This window comes from Protopterus annectens, chromosome 11.part0, assembly GCF_019279795.1.
Source record: "Protopterus annectens isolate FY-2018-M chromosome 11.part0, PAN1.0, whole genome shotgun sequence".
NCBI lineage: Eukaryota > Metazoa > Chordata > Ceratodontiformes > Protopteridae > Protopterus > Protopterus annectens.
In genome coordinates, this window is record NC_056745.1 from 700,243,449 (window position 1) to 700,265,165 (window position 21,717).

Below are 21,717 nucleotides of genomic sequence, written 5' to 3' on the forward strand. Positions count from 1 at the left end.
AGGTGCTTAAGACGTTTGATGAGAGAGGAAAGTTGATTCAATAAAGGAGTGATCCAAATCTTTCAATCTTCTTTTTTAAGGAAATTAAAAAAAATCCTTCCACCTCAACTACTTTTTTCAAATAGCATTTCAAGCAGCAAGGTACCAGCAAACAGGATTAAAAAAAAAAAAATGGCAAACAAGGACAGCCTAAAAAGTCAGAATGACAAATTGCCTATTCAGCCTCACCGCCCCCCAACCCCTTCATGGCAAACCTCTCCATCCCTCTCTCTGAGTCTACATCTTCATTTGTGGCACCAGATTGTTTCAGACACATTGGTTTGAAAGTCATACAACATGGATACACTTGGAATTGGGAGTCCCACCCTCCATTCCAGGTGATTCCTCCTTGATCTGTAAACCACATATCTCTGTTTCCAACAGTTCTGGAACAAATGTTACCTCAGGGACTCACAGAACCAATGAGTGCCTGCTTGCCTGCCATAATGGTAAAGGGTTTTATTTAAGGATTTTTTTCAGGTGCCAACGAAAGAAGGGACTTGGAGGCCTATGCTAGACCTTTCCTTTCCTTTTCTTATTATTTTTGTCAAGGTCAAAATGATCAAATGTTATCATTTCAGACCCTGTTACCAATTCTTCATTTACTATCTTTACTTTCATGGTAAAGCAAGACATAAAAGATGCTTATCATCACATTCCCTTTGGCCAACATTTCACGTTTCTTAGGATTTTCTGTATCTGGCTTATATTAGCAGTTTTCTGTCTTAATTTTTGGACTACCTGCTGCTCCATGAGTATTTATAAAGTGTCTGGCATCAGTAATTGCATGTTGCATACTTCAAGACATTCACATTTTCCATATTTGATCAGTTGTCTTATAATTACAGACTTTTTTTCCATTTATCGAGAGTCCTTTGCAAGAGTTCAAAATCTGCTACTATGTCTGGGTTTTCAAGTGAACTTAAAGAAATCTTCTCTCATCCCTTCTCACAGAATAGTTTTTGTGGGATGTCCTTTTGATTCTGCCCTGGGAAGAGCCTTTCTTCCTTCAAAGTGGAGATGTTTCAAAAGTTCTTCCTCTCTTTTTCCAATCAAAACCAGGTATCTGACAGGGATTTTCACATGAATCCGGGGTGCATGCCTTCTGTTTGTCTTATGCTTCCCCTTGACAGATTTTAAATGACAGCACTTGAGTGGTACCTCACATTAGTCAGAACTCAGCATCTACACCATTTATCTTTTCAGATCTTAATTCTGGGATTTGCATGGTTTGATATTCTATAGTAGGTAAACCAGTTCTTATGGAATCCAGGTCTCCCATTCTCCCTCCCACCCCCTCTTCAGTCTGTCACAATGGGTGTTTCAGATCCTGTGTAGGAAATTGTATCCAAAGGGTAAATGTGCAAGGTCTTTGGTACAAACAGGATAGATTGCACATAAATGTGAAAGAAATTATGTCAGTAAGAAGTGCTTTGAAAGGTCTAAATCATCTCTGGTCTCTAAGTGCTCTGCAAGTTTTCATAGACAACACTTATATCTGTGGTTCTAAAAATCCAGAAGGACTCCCCAAATGTTGTGGTGGTGACTCCCTTTTAGACCAGCCAACAGTGGCTCTTCCTTCTTTTGAAGCTGGCCAAAGGCAATTACCACTGACTTCACCTCAAACTGGACATACTCACACAGGACAGTGGTTGTTTGATACACCCCAACCTTTTTTGAGAATATGCAAAAGATATAGAAGGGGCTATAATCCTATTAGAAATAATTATACGTGTCAGTGGAAGAGATTTTCTATTTTTTGAATTTCCAGGAACCTGGACCATTTTAAGGCCTGGCTGCCTCTGGTTCTTGATTATTTCTGTGCTTTATTCTTCACTGGCCTTTCCTACTCTTCCATCATGATTCATCTGTTGGCCATTTTTGCTTGTCTGCCCTTGGATTCCCCCCTTACTTCCTATTCCCATGTCAAACAGTTTTTAAAAGGAGTTTTACATATACGACCACCTAGAAAATAAGTGGCTCCTTCTTGCGTTCAGAATTTTGTGCTTGAAAAGCTTTGTCTTTTCCAATTAAAACAGGTCATCAGGCTGATTTGAAGTTCTTAATATGGGAAGACAGTATTACTCATTGGTCTGACTTCTGCAAGAAGAATATGTGAGTTACAAGTTCTTATGCTCAGTCAACCCTACCTCATTTTCAATAAGAACAGGGTTTCTTTGAGAACTCATCCTTCTTTTATGCCGAAAGCAGTCTCAGAGTTTACTTTGAACCAGTCTGTTAATCTCTGTCTCTTTTTTCAGAACACAAACGCAAGGTAGAAAGAATTCTTCAAACTCTAGATCTCCACAAACAGCTCAGATACTACGTACACAAAACTCAATTTTCAGGAAAGGTCATCAGCTGTTTGTCTCCTGTGAAGGAAAGAGAAAAGAACAACCACTGTCAAAGAAGGCAATTTTGAGATGGCTGTTTCGTGCTGTTTCTTTTTGCTATTCTCACCATGACAAATAACTTCCAGGCAGGATTTGGCTTCTTCTGTGGCTTTCTGGAAAGGGGTAGACTCGAGAAGTATTCTAGAGGCAGCAACTTGGTCGTCTGAACATTTGGTTACAAAGCACTACAAATTGGATTCCTTTGGTTCAATAAAGCTTTTGGAGAAATTTTTTTTACTACTTGATTCACATGGATATTTTGTCGCACAGGACCTCTTTGTGGACATTTATTTAGCATCTAACATAACTGATTTTATCCTGGATTCTGTCTACAGCAGCCATTTGAGTGTGGAGAATTTACAAGTGTGGACTATACAAGAATTCCCTTGGCGTTCACAAGTACAGGGTAATTTTGTCTTCTGGTTTTTGTTTTCACTTGTTTGTTACTTCTTGCGTTTGATGGTATAATTCTGTGATCTAAAACCCAGAGCCGAGATGTCTGAATGAAGGCTGTTGTTTTGAGATCAGAGTTAATTGCTAGAATTTGCCTGTATAATGTCTTTTATTGCTCTGGCTTCCTGACCAGCTGCAAGATCAAAAGGGCTGTTAACCTCGGAGTTTCTGTTAGCCTAGGAAAACCAGAAAATTGTTAAGAATGATGTAATGTGAAGTAGCACTGTGTTATCAATTTAAAAAGAGAGAATCAGAGGACATTTAGAATTTGTCTTGAGAACGTCCAACTCACTAGCACTCTGCCTGTGTTCTGTATGTAAGTTTATTTTAGAACTGTGTTTTCTCTTAGATATAGCTAGGAACTAGGAAGGTTAGATTTTTTTTTTCTGTATTGATGTCAGAACTTTTCTACTGTATAATTTTAAGTATTTCTATGTGATCTCTGAACTTTTGACTAGCACTGTGTAGTAAGAAGTATGGTCTTGTGTTTTAATTGTTTATTAAATATTTTTAAACCTTTCCACTGTGGCTGTTTTGTGAAAAGGTAATTTAAGCTCTAAGAGCAGACTGCATGTATTTAGTGATATTGTACAGAGCCACTACAATAGTCTTGCTGTTCAGTCACACTTACTATTTGGATGATAATATTGCACAATATAATTGGACACCCTTTCATAAGGGCCTTTTAGTAGCTGATAAATATTAGTGGGTGGTGGCAAGTGGTACTGTCGTACAGTCTGGGTAAAAGGGGCACAGCTGGCGAACCTGTAGCAGCCTTCCCAAGGAGTGTCTTTGTGGTCGTATATAACTCATCTCAAAGTGTGTGTGTGTGTGTGTGTGTGTGTGTGTGTGTGTGTGTGTGTGTGTGTGTGTGTGTGTGTGTGTCAGCTACTTAGGCAGTGACATGAAGCACTGGTTGGACAGAAAGGGTGCTGGAGGTTTTAGCTTGCCCACTAGGCTGAGATTTGGACCCTATAGCTGTGCCACTGGGGAGTCTTATTGGGGACCTGGAGAAAAAGGGAGAAACCAGCCCCAGACTGACTGTGATCTCTGAGTGCTCTTAAGGGAAATTGTATTTTACTGTGTGTGTATTTATTATCCTTTCCCTTTATAGACGCCCCTCACTGGTATTAGTGGTGAGGATTGAGGCTCCATGATTGCTGGGCCAGTGCACAGGCGTCACACCCTCAAAGAAGATCCTGGCTGTTACCAGTAAGTGATATCCCCCCCCCCCCCAAAAAAAAAGCGACGCTCACAAGGCAAGTGAACAGGACACACTTTAATATTAACGATTTCATTCAAAAGTTATGCATGAGATTCATCAGGTAGCCCCTTCCTGCTTCTAAAACCTTAAATACTTACAGTAACACTGCTATCAAGTGGACAACGATTGAAAACACATTTAAATTGTTAGTAAATCAACAACTCCTTCAGTAAAAGAAAAAAAAAATTAAAAACACACAGCATTAGCACTTTGGTACCTTTCCATTACAACTTGCTATTTTTCAACATCAACAAACTAGAAAGTGATATCATGTCATTCAGCCCAGGAGTTTTCATAGCATCCAAATATAGGTTCATAGGTGTTTAATAGGCTAACAAACACAAGGGCCTTTTTAAGCCTAGCCATGCATCCCAAATATCTGACAAGTTCTGATACCCTTTAATGAGTGTAAGTAGGAGTTTGGGAGATGAAACATTTACATGCAGGGACCTGGGAAATGAACCATTTACAGGTTGCCTGTGTCCATTAGTGACATAGGTGCCAAACCAGGGATGAATTTCCAGTACCCATTGTAACTTTCATGCCACAAACAGGACAGCCCATTTGCCTCCTTTTTCTGATGGTGTAACCTTCTTGAGAATGAAAAAAGACATTTTTTTAAATTAGTGCATTCTGTGGAATGTTATTATGAAGCATTCTTAACATCTTTTAGGTATAGCATAAACGTGATGGTAAATTTGTCTTTTTAGGTGGCCCTTGAAACCAGTATATTTGAATGGCTTTCATATGGGTAAAACTCATACAGTTGCATGACAGTCTCGCAAAAGTGACCTATGTCAGTACCAGCTCTGATGCCAGCATAGCAGTAAGCTACACAAAGGAGTTCTGAACTCAGTTTGATAAATGCATAAACAAATTTCACAACAAGAAAAATAAATCCCCCAGTTACACAACAGATTCAAAACTCTTCATGCCAAGGACAGTATCAAAAATATTTCAGAGGAAATAAAAAAAACTATTAGAACTAGTAAAGCAACCCATGAACTTAAGTTAGCTACTGAAGCTAAGGATAATTCCAAATCCTTATTTACCTGCATTAGGACAATGCCAAACAATGCTCCAAACTTAATGGTACCAGTCAAGCAGACATTGTCAATATATAACAAATGCAATACAAATTTTACCTTTGAAACATGTATTGAAAGATCATTTATCTACAATTCCTTACATCCCCTTTTTTCTCCATAGAATATGTTTTGAAAGTACTATCAAAGATTAACAATACTTTTTCAGTAGGACCTGCAACGTATCTGGATGTTTAAATAATAGTGCTAAACATGCCCTCACTGAACCACTCTGCAACCTGCTTCACCAAAGGGAGGGCTTGCTATTAAATGTAGTTAGCTTCTACAAGAGGATCTCTTAGACTGCAGACATTGACCATGCTGTTTACACAAGAGTGTCTTAATCTGGCCAAGGAGTTTAAGACTATACCCCTTGCAGGTGTAGTAAGAAAACTACATGCTGTAAAAATAGATCTCTATGTGGTAAGATGGAATAATAAGCTGGCTATAAGACAGAACCCATGTATTTCATATGGTGGGTACTTCATCTGACACCATGATTGGTAACCTGTGGAGTCCCCCTAAGGCTCTGTGTTGGGACTTTTCCTTTTCATCATTTAATTCCCTGATGTCCAGGTCAGGAACTAGTATCTCTGATTAACTAAGTTTGCAGATGACTGCAAATTTAATGTAACTGTCAAGAACCCCTCTAACCCCTGTACCCTTCAGAAGTAACTTACCCTAATAAATACCTCATGTACTGGAAATGGGCTCAAATGAAATACAAAAAGTGCGTCATCATTGCATTTGGCAAACAACCCCTCCTCTCAACATATAGTATAGAAAATACCCAGTATAAAATGAAAATGTAATCAAGGATGTTGTAGCATTGTTTGGCAGTTAGCACAGAGGATTACAGACTTAAAGACCTTGTGCTACCAAGAGAGACTAGAAGTGCTATCCCTTTACTCAGTATCTTACAGACTATTAGGAAGAAATCTGTGCCTCACCTCAACTGTTGTACTTGATTTTCTGTCTCTGGAAGTCTAATAGCTCCACAGACATCATAACCAGGAACATAAAGCTTACTTATAGATAAACAGAATGTGATAGAGAAACAGATGTGTTACACAGTACCCTGCCCATCTATGGAATAAACTTTCCTTGCAGGTTAAGAAGTGTGACACATTGTCATTCTTTATACAGATCCTAGTTGACTGGGTGAGTACCCATAAATTTACTCTGGGACTAACTGGTCTTGCCTTCCTTGAGAAAGGGGATACATCCAGAGGTTGGGTGTTGACAAGACTTTAATAGTCATGAAACTAAACTGCCTTGTAAGTGCTATGAATTCTATGAATTTCTGTACACCAACTGGATAGCACTATTTGATTTGTTATTTCTTATATTATTCATGGTTTCTTTTTATTTTTTAGCATTGCATGTATGTATGCACAATTGCCAGTATACTAGAAAAAAGTCTAGAGTTACAAGGGGAAAATGGTGATCTGAAATGGCATTTCTTTTAGTTTGCTGTTATTTGCAGAATCGGGTAAGGCTTAAGCTTAACCTAATATAATCCAACATGACTTGTGGTAGGATACATGATCACAGAAATAGGTTAAGAATTTGTTTAATGACTACAAATTATTATGCAAAGTTTGTGAGTGCCATTCCTAAACATATCAGCTAAATTCAGTAATGATAGTCTTTTTGGTGAGTAGAGTGGGTCTCATGAAAGTGGATTTTATGTTGTTGAGTCTTTGGCCTCCTGATCATAATGCAGATCATATCCTATGGGTCTCACAAAATATGTATTAAAAGGAAGAGGGAATGTTTCCGTGGTGGTGGTATGTTTATTTTATATTGTTGAGCCCTTTTAGGATGATGATAGCCGTGATGAGGACACCCAGGTTAGTTGAAGGTTCTTTTGCATGTAGAAGAACGTGGAAAGATTATGTTGTCATAGCTTTGCTGCTTTTGGTTTTAACATAAGAATGTTCAACACATCCATACTTAATATGGATTTTTTTAAATGCTCATATGAAAAAGTTTCACATGCTGCTAGTAGATAGTGTCACAAATACATGCTGATCCTCTGAAAAGTGTCAAATTCCTTTATGTTTGTTGCATGAGTATGTGTTTCACCATTATACTAAGAAGAGAGTTGCAAATTCTGAGCATGTTGGTTCTCCCTGCAGAGGAAACCCAATGCATTAATACCATCAAATTGCCTCTGCAGGAGGATGCAAAGAATGATCAGACAATCAACATTTCTCATGATATTACATGTGACTGTAAGCCTAAATTATTGTTTTAATGTGGGAAGCATAAAAAGCTAAAGCCATCCATCTGTTCTGTTTATATATTTTATTCTGCTTCATTTGGCATGATTTGCTATACTTTTTTGTCAGATACCTCAAAGCTTGAATGAATTGCAGCACATGTCATAAGTACCGTGCACCCACTTTTCTTACATATAAGTTTTCTGCTAGTGAATTGTCGATGCCCAGCTGCTTTTCTGTCATTTGGCTTAACTGATTGGCTTTTGTGCATACTATCCTTGGCTTTACAGCTGTTCTGTGATTGATAAACTAGTTATATCTTGCTAAATGTTTGTTCTTCAACAGGTATGGGTAAGAAGGATGATCCTAAACTGATGCAGGAGTGGTTCAAACTTGTACAAGAGAAGAATGCTTTGGTCCGCTATGAATCTGAACTTATGATCTTGTAAGTGTGAAGCACAACTAAACTTTTATGTGTCATGCCCAGGGAAGAAAAAATATATATATGTATATGTTTTGGATTTATGTACAAAGGTATAGCCAATCATGTTAACTTAATTGAGCTTATTTTTTTCAATGGATGTTTCATAATGAAAATTTATTTTAACCAGACACCGTGCATAACAGAATTAATTGCATACAATACAGATCTGTACAAAATATGCATAAAGAAAGAATTTTTCAACAAAAACATTTTTTCTCAAAGGCTACAGGAGCATCAGCCAAAAAATGTGTATTTCTTAAGTCTGTAGGGAATAACATTTGTAGAGGTGTGCATAGTTTTAAAAATTGGAATAAAAAATAAATATGAAGTATGGTAATAAAACGGGCACCACTTCTGGTTACATTTCTGGTTCAATAGTTTGGAATGTTAGCAGAATAGCCTTATAATATGTATAATCCTTTAAATTTTCTCTTAGCAAAAGTCATTTTATATATTTCATTCACTATAGCTTGTAAATTAGCAACACTCTTTCTGCCATGTTTTTTTTCTGGGGCAATTGTGTAACTCCTAGCATAGCTGGCCGTAATTACTTTGATAATTAACTTGTGAATTCAGAAGAAGTTAAAGGAGAATGAACTTGTGCATTTGCAAATCGGCACACACTGAACAGCCTGAGCTCAAAGATGCACCATAGCAAGTGACCACACGTCAGCATTATGAAGGGGAGTACATCACATGCAGCTCTTACAAGTGAATGCCTATTCCATTGCAGTTGTAATAAAGTTTCCTAAGTGCTTCAAAACAGGTACTGTTGGGTCTGTACAGCACACAATTTTGTAGAGTTACGACAGAGAATTCTATAGAGGGAAAATGACATTATAAAAGAAAAGGCAGATTAGCATAGTCACGGTTTGTGATAATTGTTTATTCCCTGTAAAGATATGATGATGGAAAGGGGATGCAGTGCTGTGATCCTCTCCACTGCCCACCATTAAATGATTTTTTTTTTAATTAAAGAATCTTAAAATCTTGAATCTATTGGACAGCAGGGTTAGGGTGTTTAAATTCACATCATGGATGTCAAACAGATTAAACTATACAAAAAGAGAACACAAACAGGAATTACTAAGCAATCTGTTAAGTGCAGCTTGACCTCAAGAACATGCAGGAAATGTGCAGTATTGCCCTGGGTACAAGCCTACACCATCCACACCCAAGAAAAGGTTTCACATTGAACTCCCCACTAAGCAAAATCTTTGGCCTAGTATCCCAAACCCTTAGCTCATCTCTCTCCTTCTCTTTCTCAGTGGTGCATTGCTTTACAGTGCTCAAGTGACAACAGTAACTGTGCTTCAAATAGAAGCTTGTATTTGCACATAAGCACACACCGACACATTCAACCATTGACTTCCAGAGAGGATAGGCAATATTCTCCTGCACTGTATCCTTCTGTCATAGTTCACAGTAGTAAACAGACACCACCCCATATTACCAGGTTGGAGACATCTCATTTCATGCTTCACTCTAGATAGTTCTTCATGCTTCACTCTAGTTAATAAGTCAAGTAAAATGAGCAGAGCTCTCTGGCCAGTGGAGGTGATGCCGGCAGCTTTTCACCAATTAGCCATAAATAAAGAAAGGAAAACTCTGAATATGGCTAGAATTCTTTTCTAGCTATTGTTAATGGAGGGAATTACTTGATCAATAAATACAGTAGCTGCATTCCTTGGCAGACACACACACAGGTGTAAAGAGCAGACTTTACAAGCCACACACTGCAGTTCAGGGATATTTTTAACTGTTCTGATTCTCTCTTTGATTTGTTCTGTCACCTGTAGCTTATATTTTTATCATACAGAAGCAGAATGTCATATTTATATATTAAAGCATTTGTTTAATTTGTTCTAGGCAAAGTTTCTCTTTAACGGAATTTTCTAACTTCTGTATTGCAACCTGTTAGCTTCCTGAACATTGGAAGAGTCCCAGATCTTGTAATTACAAGGCAAATCAATTACAGTTTGCTTCACATTTGTCATGTGTTTCAGATAGTTTCATATGTAAGTACTAGTCTTGCTGCCCTTGCAGGCCATTTTAAGCCTAGCCAGTTTTCATTTTTGTACACATACATTACTCCTAATAACAATAACTGGGATCATACCATAGATAATTTGAGGGGACCAATGCATGGGATAAAGTATTTAGGAGCTGTCCATTAGTAGTACAAGGGGCAGTCCTAGGGTAAATTTTCAGTCTCCTATCCATAAATCTAAGTTGTGCTTGAAAATGGGCAGGGATGAACTTTATTTTATGTGGATGGGGAGTCAGTTCCACAGCAGTGGTATCCTCATCAAAAGTTCTGTTGATGTTACAGAAGAGGTTTAGAACCCTAGACCAAGTATTTCTGATACCACTTGACTTGCTGATGTGCAGTAAATCCATCAGTAGTGGGGCAGAGGAGGCCTTGTATGCCAGACACAGGTTACCTCTTAGCAGTCTGTAGGGTACCTACTATAGTGACAGGGCTTTCAGATGGTCCATGTAGGACATCTTAGGTAAGCTGCTGTGTTTTCGAGCAGAAATAATTTACAATTTCATTTGCAAACGTAATATGTTTTCTTCTTTTTTTCCATTCATAAAAATGTCACAAAGTCACATATATTTTCTTTCCACTGAAGAACCCCACATATTGCAGATTAAAACAGTTTGCCAAGTTGAGGTTTTTGTCACGCTTATGTGCAACCCACAGATCATTTACACTCTGAATCATAAAACAGTAGCATAGGTGTATGTATGTGTATATGTATATGTAAACTTCAAAATCCCCTCACATAAATTTTCTTGAGATTACCTTCATAAATGGAGCTTGACGTGAGGATGCAGCCTTCTGGTATACTACTCCTGTTTCCTTTCTTGACAGATGTTCTGCACTGGTATTGGCAGCATAACTCCTATGGGTTAGTCATATTATAGGACTGCAATGGTAAACTCCATCCAAGAAGGTTTTCATTCTGCCCACTTGCTCGGTATAGTAACTTCAAAAGGTTTTGGTCTGTAACAATGGTGAGCTTTCTGCCATACAGGTAGGGTGAAGTTTTTTTATATCCCAGACTATACCCAAACATTCCTTTTCTACAGCTGCATAGGATCCCTCCCTGATTTGAAGTCTGTGGCTGAGATGCACCATGGAGTGCTCTTCTTCCTATAAAAAAACCTAGCCAAGTACATAACTGACCCCATGATTTAAAGCTTCTACCTGTTCAATAAATTCTTGATTGTAGTCAGGGTTAGTACATGGACTGACACAAGGCATCTCTATTTGTTTGGAATGCCTGCTGATGGAAGCTGAAGTCCAGACAACATTTATCTAGTATAATCATACTAGTGAAGTCCATAGGTGGAGTGGCTGTCATAGTGTAGTGGTGGACACATTTCTTTTAGTTCCCAATGTCCCAAGGAATGCCCAGAACTGAATGCCTCTAACTTGGCAAGCTCTGGATGACTCTTACTACCACACACTCTATGACCCAGTTAAGAGACCTCTGCATTCCTACCTGACACTTGTTGGTCTTATTTAATCTTTTTGCTCTGTTTTAATCTGCCCAATTCCTCCCTAGCATGTTGAACATGTTCTGTTAGAACCAGCTGTAGATTGCAGTGTCATCCAGGTAAACAACAGCATAGTTCCCAGGTCCTTCTAGGATGCAATCTGTTAGCCTCTAGAATGTCTTTGGATTATTCTCCAACCCAAAGGGCATCTCGTTGAATTCATGTAAGTCTAAAAGTGATAAAAAAGCAGACCTTACTCTCACTGCAGATCCCAAGGATACCTACTAGTAACCTTTGAACAGGTCACTAATAACTGAAGACATAGCTCCACCCAACTGCTGTATGGTTTCATCTGTCCTGTGCGTGGAGGAGGCATGTGACTCTGTGTGATTATGCAGTTTCCTACAGTCTACACATAGCCTGCTGCTGCCATCATTTATTGTAATTAGCACCTCTGATATGGCCAAAGGACTGTGTAACTCATGGATTACCCCCAGGTCCGGCATTTTCCACAGTTTCTCTCTCAAGGTTTGTTTAACCCACTAAAGAACCTTATACAAGATCTGATTGCTGGACCACTAGAACCCTGTGTCCACACAGTGCTGCAACAAGTGGGTTTATCCTGCCTTTCCAGTAAACATGTCCCTGACCTCATGCAGTGCTGCCTAAATCTGATGAACCTAGGTAGGAGATAGGCTGCTGTGAAAAGGCTAGTTTGTCACTGAGGTGCCAGATCAAGCCCCACTGAGAAGGTCTTCCACAAGACTCCCCCCTTTGATTTTCAACTGTAAACCAGTACAGATGCTATGTACTAGTGTCTCTCCATCACAACAGAGCTTCATCATGTTAACATGGTAGAGTTTGTGCTTCTGCCTCTGGCCGGGCAATTTTATCACATAGCTAACATCACTTACCTTTCTTGCAATGTGGAACGGTCCCTCACCCCATGCTGCTTGCAGTTTATTGTGTTTATAGAACAAGCAACATCATTTCTACCCAGCAGACTATTCTCTGGCCCTGATTATACATTATACCAGACCTTCTGCTGCTGATGTGCTTGTGTAGTTGTTCTTGTGCCAACTCCATCAGTTACCTACACCTGGTCGTGAAGCTTAGGGACATATTCCACAATGGCTTCCCTGTAGGAGTGACAGTCATCCTCCAACTAATCACAAATTAAATCCAAGATCCTTTAGAAAAGGATGGGGCAAATTACACATAAAAAATGGAAATTGTGGGAACAATACATGCAGACGAGGAATGAGGTTTAAAAGAAGGCAGGATTTGAATGAGCTATGTAATGTTTCACTGACCGTGACTGGATAGATTATAAGTGATGTAAAATGTTTGCAACTAAAATCATGTCAATATGTTTTTTACATTTATATAAATGCATGATTGCCTGTGTCATAAGTGATAATTTAATAAAGATGTCTCTTGTTAAAAAAAAGAAAATATCATGGGCTATGCAAGTGTCAAAATATGCCCTTATTCTAACAGTTGCTGACTCACTTCTTTCTCTAGCCTTCCTTAAGGAGTCCATTCACTTTTTCTCAGTGTATGGATTCACCTGCCCCTAAAGTTTGGCAGTGTCCTTGTCTACCTCCCTCATGTTCTATAAAGTAGAGTCTGAGTCTCAACTCTATCTTTTTGATCCTCTCCAGCTCCTCATCCAAAGGACGCTTGATATCTTCTGACAATGGTATCTCAACTTCAGGCTTGTTATTACCACGTAATTCTCTCACTAAGTAATCCCTTTAAAGGGAAGCCCAGTACCTTTCGACAGCTGTGTCTCAGATTCAGTCACCCTGCTGCTAACTAAGAGCTAAAATAGCCACATCAGCTGTGGTTGTAGGTATGGGCACTGACTGGGTATCCCCACTGATGCCTTCCCCACATGCTTGCCTCCACACTTGGCTGCATGCAGCAGTATGTACAGAAGGTACTTTATTCAGCTGTATCCTTCCTGGTGGCAGTCTCTTTGTCTTCCACCAGAATAATGTAGTCTGGTGCAGTGGTTATCTCCAAGCAATCCACCACTGTGGTAATGTTATCCTTGCTTGCTGATTGCTCTGACCTTTGTTTCCCATCTTGTTTCGATGGTCATTGGTGCCTTATGTGTCCCCTTTGGTTACACTAAAAACATTAAACCAAAACCCTGGAGTGTACTAGAACCTCCTGCGATGTCTAAAGCTGTTCCCCATGGAGCCCTTAATATCCGTGTGTATTGCTGGGTTCTCCCTTCTTGTAAAGGTGTGACTTGATAGCTAGATATCTGTCTGTCTTCCTCCCCATGTCTTCATTGTTACACTCCCAATCTGCCATCTAGACTCCAATAGCCTCAGCCAGAATAATGAGTGCTTGCTGCCTTAATGAAAGGTTTGCTACCTTTTCAAACGTAGTGACTTGGCATCCTCTCACCTGTCTATGAAGGTTCATGCACATTATTGCAGTGTAGTCATTAACATTGTCATTTGCTTTTTTCTATGTTCTCTCATTAACATTATATAAACATTGAAAATCAGTTTAAAGCTTTCAAATAAATGTTGTTTAACTTTATCATAATTCATTTAACATTGATACAACATGCATTTGTGTTACCATGAACAGACGAGTTAAAAGCCTCACCAATCAGCCCTGGTCAAATTAGTTTTGATTACACACTCTCAAAACTATGCATTAATGAAATTATACAAGTCTCCTCCCTCATTATATTGTGGAAATTTTATGCTGACCTTGGTATCTATGTCTGGGCATACCCCTTCCCCAGACTTCCATGCCATTGTTGAAAATTCAGAATTCTTCTGTCATGCTGCCAATGCTCCTGTCTCTTTCATCAACTTACTCTCAGTCTCTCTCTCCCTCTCCTTGTTGGCTCCTCCAGCTGCTTCAGTCCCTGAGCTGACTCAAGCTTCAGATTTTAAATCTCTAGCACCAGTCTGTGTAAATCCAGCTGAATTTTGAGGTCAACTGGGTATGGAATGAACTGTCCTTTCTTTGCATGCTGCACATCCAATGCTCCTAACAGAGGCTGCCTCTCAGTTTAATGGTGTGCATTCCAGCTGCATGCAATACTTCTATCATGTTTTTGTACATACTGGCATTCAAAATCCCCTTAGTCTTCCACTCCTTAATCAACTGTATCACTAATATATCAATGCGTTCCTCAGATCTCATCCTTGCCTCTTTCTTAAAACCAAATAAAATATAAATATATAAACAAACAAGTAAATAAATAAATACAATTACTGCTGTAAAATCTATTCCATTGCATATTTAACTAATGGTTGCAGTGGTACATATACCTTTGGTGACAAAATTGCTTTATAGGCTAAATAAGTCCTGTTTAATATCCACACTACTGCCATCTAAAAAGCCCTACATTGTCCACATCCAAGAATAGGCTTCACTTGACCACTCCTGAAAGTGGAGTCTTTGCCTAGCTCCCCAGATCTCTCTTCCCTTCTCTCCATTCTCTCTCTTTGTGTTTCATTGCCTTCCAGTATACATTTACCCACAAAGACTAAACATTAAATAAACTGTTATATATACACACATTAATTTCCAGGGAAAGCAGTATTCTTCAGTACTACACATTTATGTCCTAGGTCACATTAGTAAACTGTCACCACCCCAGATTACGAGTGTGGGAACCTCCCAGTTATTGTTTCATTCCTTTTTAATAAGCCAGATAATTGTAAATACACTTGATAGCATGCCTCTGGAGGAGGATGTCAGCAGCTTGTCACCAGATACCCCTAAATACTCACTTATCAATTAATAAATGCATAAACAGACAAACAGATGCACATTTTTTAGAAGTTAATAAATACAAATACTTTACTCAGAAAAGAATGAGTTAAAAATACTGTTAACAGTCAACTATAATAGAGAGGTATGGAACAACATACAGAAACAGAAAAAAATCCTTTTGAACAAATAAATACTAGAAGGATAAAATCCATCTACAGTTAGACTTCTTTTCTAGCTGTTGTTAACACAAGAGAATTGACAAATAAAACAGTGGCTCATGGAAGTACAAGTTTGACAGGTTTCCAATAAAATCAGTAAAAGCAAGAAGCTTCCACAGCTTTTGCATATTGCTTTTTCAAGTGCTAATAAAACAAATCTAAACACATTATTGCTTTATGTACAGGCAAGATATGCGACTTTTTTATAACACAAGCTTAATGCTAACAGTTTCCCTATTGGCCCAGAAAGCACTAATCCAATTCTACTCAGCTTCCTCCATTTTCAATAAAATATCCTCTCCCCTTTTACTTATTCCTATTATTTACAATACAGGAAATTCAACAAAATGCTTTGCTTTGAATATGTCTGCATAAGGAAATGGTGTCAATACATCAGTTTATCTCTAATATATGGTCACATATCCTATCTTTTAACTTCCTGTTTATTTGCCTATGTAAAAAGCTTCACACAACTTGCATAGGGAAATTTATTTTTGTTCATTTATTTATTTATTTAACATTTGTTGCCTGGGAAAGTCCGACTAGGACAGAGCCTATTTTCAGCGGAGGCCTGGGGAGAAATGCTTCAGACGCATGTCATTGGAATGTGGGAGGAAACCGGAGTACCCAGAAACAACCTACGTAAACATAGGGAGGACATGCAGATTCCACACAGAAGACACCCCAGCCCAGAAACAAACCGGAGAACCTCTTGCTGTGACATGACAACATTAACTGCTGCACCACTGCGCCACCCAAATGTGTCAACCGAGCCAGACAGGAGTCAAACCTACAGTCTTCTGAGCCATAGTCAGACATGTTATCCATTGTGCCACTGGCCCCAGTATGAATATAAATAATATTTCTGAATCGTGTATATTCAGATTAAACTGTATGACTATGAATAAATGTCAACTTCGTGTGTGTGTGTGTGTGTGTGTGTGTGTGTGTGTGTGTGTGTGTGTGTGCGCATGCACATGTGCATGTGTGTGTATGTATGTGTGTGTGTATATATATATATATATATATATATATATATATATATATATATATATATATACATATATACATACACTGTTAATATTTCCAACAAAGAACATTGTGAATACTACTTGGTTTAATTTTTTTTGTTCTTTATAACAAAGCTTTTGCTTTTTTAGTATTAACCGAGAGATTTAGTGGATCCCTAACAACAATAGCTAGATTTGCAGGCAGAGACACAAGTATAAAGAATAAAACACACAAATCACAAGCCTCAGGTAGTACTCATTTTCAGTTGTTATGATTCTCTCTCACTCTGTCAGTCCCTTGCTTCCTCTCTCTGACTCACTCACGCTCACTTTTTCTGTTAGTTATAGCTTATATCTTTTTGTTATAAGTAGCACAGTGTCACATTTACACATTAACAATTTTACTTGTTCTAAATTAGCTATCTCTTTAACACAATCTCCTAACTGGTCTTTTACAACCTGTTAGCTTCCTGAGCCTGGGAAGAGTCCAATATCATGCAATTACAGGGGATTTCAATTACATTTTGCTTTACATTTCTTATCATAGGTATTATTGCAGTATTTTCCAACAGGAGTCTGCACTTTCAGGTACAAACTTGGTATATTTTCTTTTTCTTTACATTCATTAAAAAGCATAATCATACTTAACCCATTAAAGTTTAGTAATGCATCCAGGTGTTTCTCTAGTTATATCCTATTGATGCCTGTTGGTGTTTAATGTTGTCTATCCCCAAAAATAAGCTCCATACTAGTTGTAAAAATATTTCGTTGTAAAGATTACATGATGGACAATAGAACTTCACTGGCCTCTGTCTAGTGCAGGTAAAGAGATATTAATAATTGTATCATATTTATTTATATTGTCACACATTTCATATTTTTTCTTAATATCTCAACAACAAAGTGACCCTAGCCAGAACTCCTCAGCCTCATATGAAAACATTCACTGAATGAACAAAATGCTGCTAATTGTATGTGTGTTTGGGGTTATTGCTGAGATTTTGCAAGTTGTTTAGAAAATACTGGAAAATTAATAATTAATATGTTTCCTCTGACTTATAAAATCCCCTTTAAGATCTATAACTTAAAGGATGCTACCAATACAAAAAGTAATTTGTGTTGAAGAGTTTGCTATTTACACTTCTTTGGTTCAAGCGATATGAACATTTGTTTGAAATGTGAGGATATAATATGATTTTATCAAAAACAGAGGTTCCCACAAGTGCAAGTTACAGTGCAAAGTTCCAGATCTCCATTAGGGAATGGGTTGAGCACAGCTCACTTATCTGTTTTGTGATTTAGAAAAGAGTGCCATATTTATATAAACCTCACATTCCCCATTCTGTGTTTGTGAGCTGTAGGTTCTATTATATGTACAAAGTAAACATGGGCAAAATGAGTAAATGAAAAAGTATTAGGCACAATGCACATTCAACAGCAACCTTTTCTAAACTGGTCTGATTATGTGATGTGGCCCACAGATCCACCTACAAATAACTCCTCTCAAAGGTCCAGCTTCAGTGTTATCAGTGTATATGCGTATGTTCAACATATTTCTGTACTGTAGAACTAAAAGAAAGCAGTTAATGGTTTTCAGAGCTGTCACATTTCTTTATCTAGGTGATTTATTTACATTGATTAATATTGCTGTGACACCCCAAAGGGGGTCTGTTGATGATAATATATGTGTGTGTGTGTGTGTGTGTGTGTGTGTGTGTGTGTGTGTGTGTGTGTATATATATATATATATATATATATATATATATATATATATATGTGTGTGTGTGTGTGTGTGTGCGTGTGTGTGTATGCGCCTACCTTGTTTTATCGATGCTTAAAAACTTTGAAACCCATATGGCCAAGACCATATGATCGAAGTTTTGAAACTTCAACCACTTTAATATGAGATCGCTGTACAGAGCAGAAAAAGAAGTTGTGTACTTACCATAACATTCCATGTGAGTTGTTCATCTCGGCTTCATTCTTTACTGATGGATTCAGAGCCGATCCCTCGGCTATGGGTCGGCCAATTGCAAAGCTCGAGATCTTCAAATAGCTTGAGGCCAAGTCCCTATCCCATGATGAACCTAGATCTTGTTTGCTGTGTATACTAATACCATATGTCATTATTTCACTCCCAAGAGAAGGTATAGAAGGATTGGGCAACCAGAATGGAGCCAGCTTCTTGGTCATCTAAAAGCCCAGGAGGAGGTAGGAGGGAGGGACGTAAGAATGAAGGTGAGATGAACTCACATGGAACGTTATGGTAAGTACATAACTTCCTTATGTGAAGTTGTTCTATCTCACCGTTCATTCTTTACTGATGGGTAGCGTCCCAAGCACCATCAACCTCGGGTGGTTCACGGGAGTATATTTCTCAGGACCGTGGATCCAAAGGAGGCCCTCCCCGTGGAAGCCTTGTCAACTTTGTAATGAGTGATAAAGGTATGAGGTTTTGACCAAGTGGCTGCTGTGCAAATGTTATCAATAGGAAGTCTGGCAGAAAAGGCAGAGGATGTAGAAACAGCTCTGGTTGTGTGAGCCTTAATTTTATCCTGTAAAGGCATGTTAGCAGCTGAATAAGCAAAGGTGATACAATCAGATAACCATTTAGAAAGAGTTGTTTTAGCCACTGGTCTACACTTCCAGGAGTCTGAAAATGAAACAAAAAGCTGGTCTGATCTCCTGAAATCTTTTGTTCTGTCCAAATAAAATCTGAGCTGTCTGTGAACATCAAGTTTGTGCAGCATGTACTCTAAATTGTTTGAATGGTTGGGGAAGAAGACTGGCAAATCAATAATTTGGTTGAGATTAGTTTCAGTGCAAACTTTGGGCAAGAAGGAGGGGTTTGTTCTAAGTGAGATTCTGTCAGCATGGAATATCAAATAAGGAGGCTTAATGGATAAAGCCTGAAGCTCTGACACTCTGCGGGCAGAAGTAATAGCTACTAAAAAGATGGTTTTCCATGACAAAAATTTGAGGTCACGTGAGGAAGCTGGTTCAAATGGTGGAAGAATTATGTGGGAAAGCATAAAATTTAGATTCCATGGAGAATAGGGGGATTTCACAGGTGGTTTAATATGAAAGGTCCCTTTGATAAAGGCTTTGGATAACTTGTGTGACATAATAGTCAATCCTTCAAATCCAAGATGAAAATTAGAAATGGCAGCCAGTTGAACATGAACTTTGCTGCTGCAGCTCCTTTGTTGAAAATCATAGTCAAGAACTGTAAAATGGAGGCTATAGGGGCTTGGATCAATATTGTTTTTAGAGGCCCATATAGAACATTTTTTCTGTTTGCTAAGATATAGCTTCCTCGTAGAAGATTTATGAGAGGATAAGAGAATTTGCTTTGTCTCATTGGAAAGGTTATGGAACCTGTCTATGATGGGAATTGGAGCAGCCAAGCTGTCAGCTTCAGGGACTGCAGAGAGGGATGAAGTTCCCCCGACGAGTGCTTTCTGTAGAACCTTGGGTATCAACGGATTGGTGGAAATGCATAGAGGAGACCCGGAGGCCAATCGTATATGAGTGCATCCCTTGGGGCTTCTCCCGGAGGGGGAATCAGGGCAAAGAAGCTTCTGCATTTCATGTTCATGTGACTGGCAAAAAGGTCACAACAAGGCTGGCCCCACCTGCAGAATATCCTGTCGCTATTTCTTTCGTGAGGGCCCACTCGTGAGGCAACAAAATTGCTCTGCTCAGCTTGTCTGCTATCACGTTGGATTTCCCCGGGATGTGGGTTGCCAACAGAAAGTGCTGGGTGGAAATAGCCCACAGCCATACTATGAGAGCCTCTCGTGACAAAGGGGGTAAGACCCGGTTTCTCCTTGTTTGTTTAAATACCAGACCACTGCCATGTTGTCTGTCTGAATCACAATCTTACCCAGAGGAAGAAAGTCCTGAAAGTACCGCAATGCCAAAAGTACTGCTCTCATCTCTAGGACATTGATATGCAGATGTGTCTCTTGATAGGTCCATGTGCCTTGGGTTGTCTTTTCCTGAAAATGCCCCCAATCAGGGAAGCATCCGTGGTCACTGTGGACGCTGGAGGGGGTAGCACAAATGGGCGTCCTATCATGACATGAAGTGAGGTCAACCACCACTGAAGATCCTTTTTGCAGGAATTTGTGATCATTATTATGTGAGACACGGGAAGCTCTTCGTAAGACCACTGAGTGAACAACAGCCACTGTAGTATCCGCATGTGCATACGACCTAATGGTATGGCTAGAATTGCTACTGCCATCAGGCCTAACAATATCAGAACTTCTAATGTTGGTGCTTTGTCTTTGGATATCAGAAAGCTGATATGCTGATGAAGAAGAAAGACTTTCTATTGGAAGCCTTGATGTGGTGGTGGTGGTGTCCAGTTCTAGTCCAATAAAAACGATATGCTACGATGGCGACAAGGCAGATTTTTCTGAGTTGATTGTAATGCATAGTTGAATAGTTGATTGCAGAGTAACAGAGTGGACTCCCTGGCCAGAATGAGTTGATGCCTGATGATGGCGGTAAGGAGCCAATCATCTAGGTATGGAAACACCTGGAATCCTAAATGCCTCAGGTGAGCCGTGACCACTGCCATGCATTTGGTGAACACTCTGGGGGCTGTAGTGAGGCCAAAGGGCAGGGCTCGAAACTGGTAATAATTGGCTCCCAGCCGGAAGCGCAGATGATCCCTGGATGGCCTGGCCATTTTTATGTGGTAGTACTCATCCTTGAGATCTATCGAGCACATCAAAATGTCTTTCCCTAAGAAGGGAAGTATGGACTGAAGCGTGACCATCCCGAACTTCTCTTTCTTTACAGATTTGTTCAGTCTGCTGAGGTCCAGTATGGATCTCCAGTCCCCCGTCTTTTTTGGAACTAAAAAGAATCTTGAGTAAGTTCCGGATCCTGTCTGGTCTGCTGGGACTGTTTGGATGACTCTTTTTCTTAGCAACATTTGGACCTCTATTGTTGCTTGCTCCCTGTAACTGGGTGGAACATCCGGGATTTTTCTCATGGGTAGAGGGGGTGTGGAAATGATACTTTGTACCCAGCTGTCTTTTGTTATTTTGAGCCAGGCGTCTATGTACAAAGATAAGTGAACCCCGACTGCCTCCAGAGCAGGACAGTCAAGCCTCCTTTCAGGAGCATTGGTAGGGCTTCCCAGAGAAGTGATCTCTGTCACCCTGGTGTTGCAGACCCCTCTGCCACGAGAGCAGCATCTTCCATTATTGCCCCCCCCTCCGCCTCTGTAGGGGGGTTCACCAAGTTTGTCCTGAAAGGCTCCTTGGGCTT

At 39.2% G+C, this 21,717-nt stretch overlaps 1 protein-coding gene across 1 annotated transcript in view; it reads left to right on the plus strand.

The window, feature by feature from the left end:
• The window catches only part of LOC122814986 (protein-methionine sulfoxide oxidase mical3a-like), a 663,428-nt gene that overhangs the window by 529,265 nt on the left and 112,446 nt on the right, over positions 1-21,717 (plus strand). Inside the window, exon 17 of the mRNA XM_044087241.1 lies at positions 7,805-7,904. Coding sequence (XP_043943176.1) covers positions 7,805-7,904 — 100 coding nt within the window. The remainder of the gene's footprint in view (positions 1-7,804; positions 7,905-21,717) is intronic.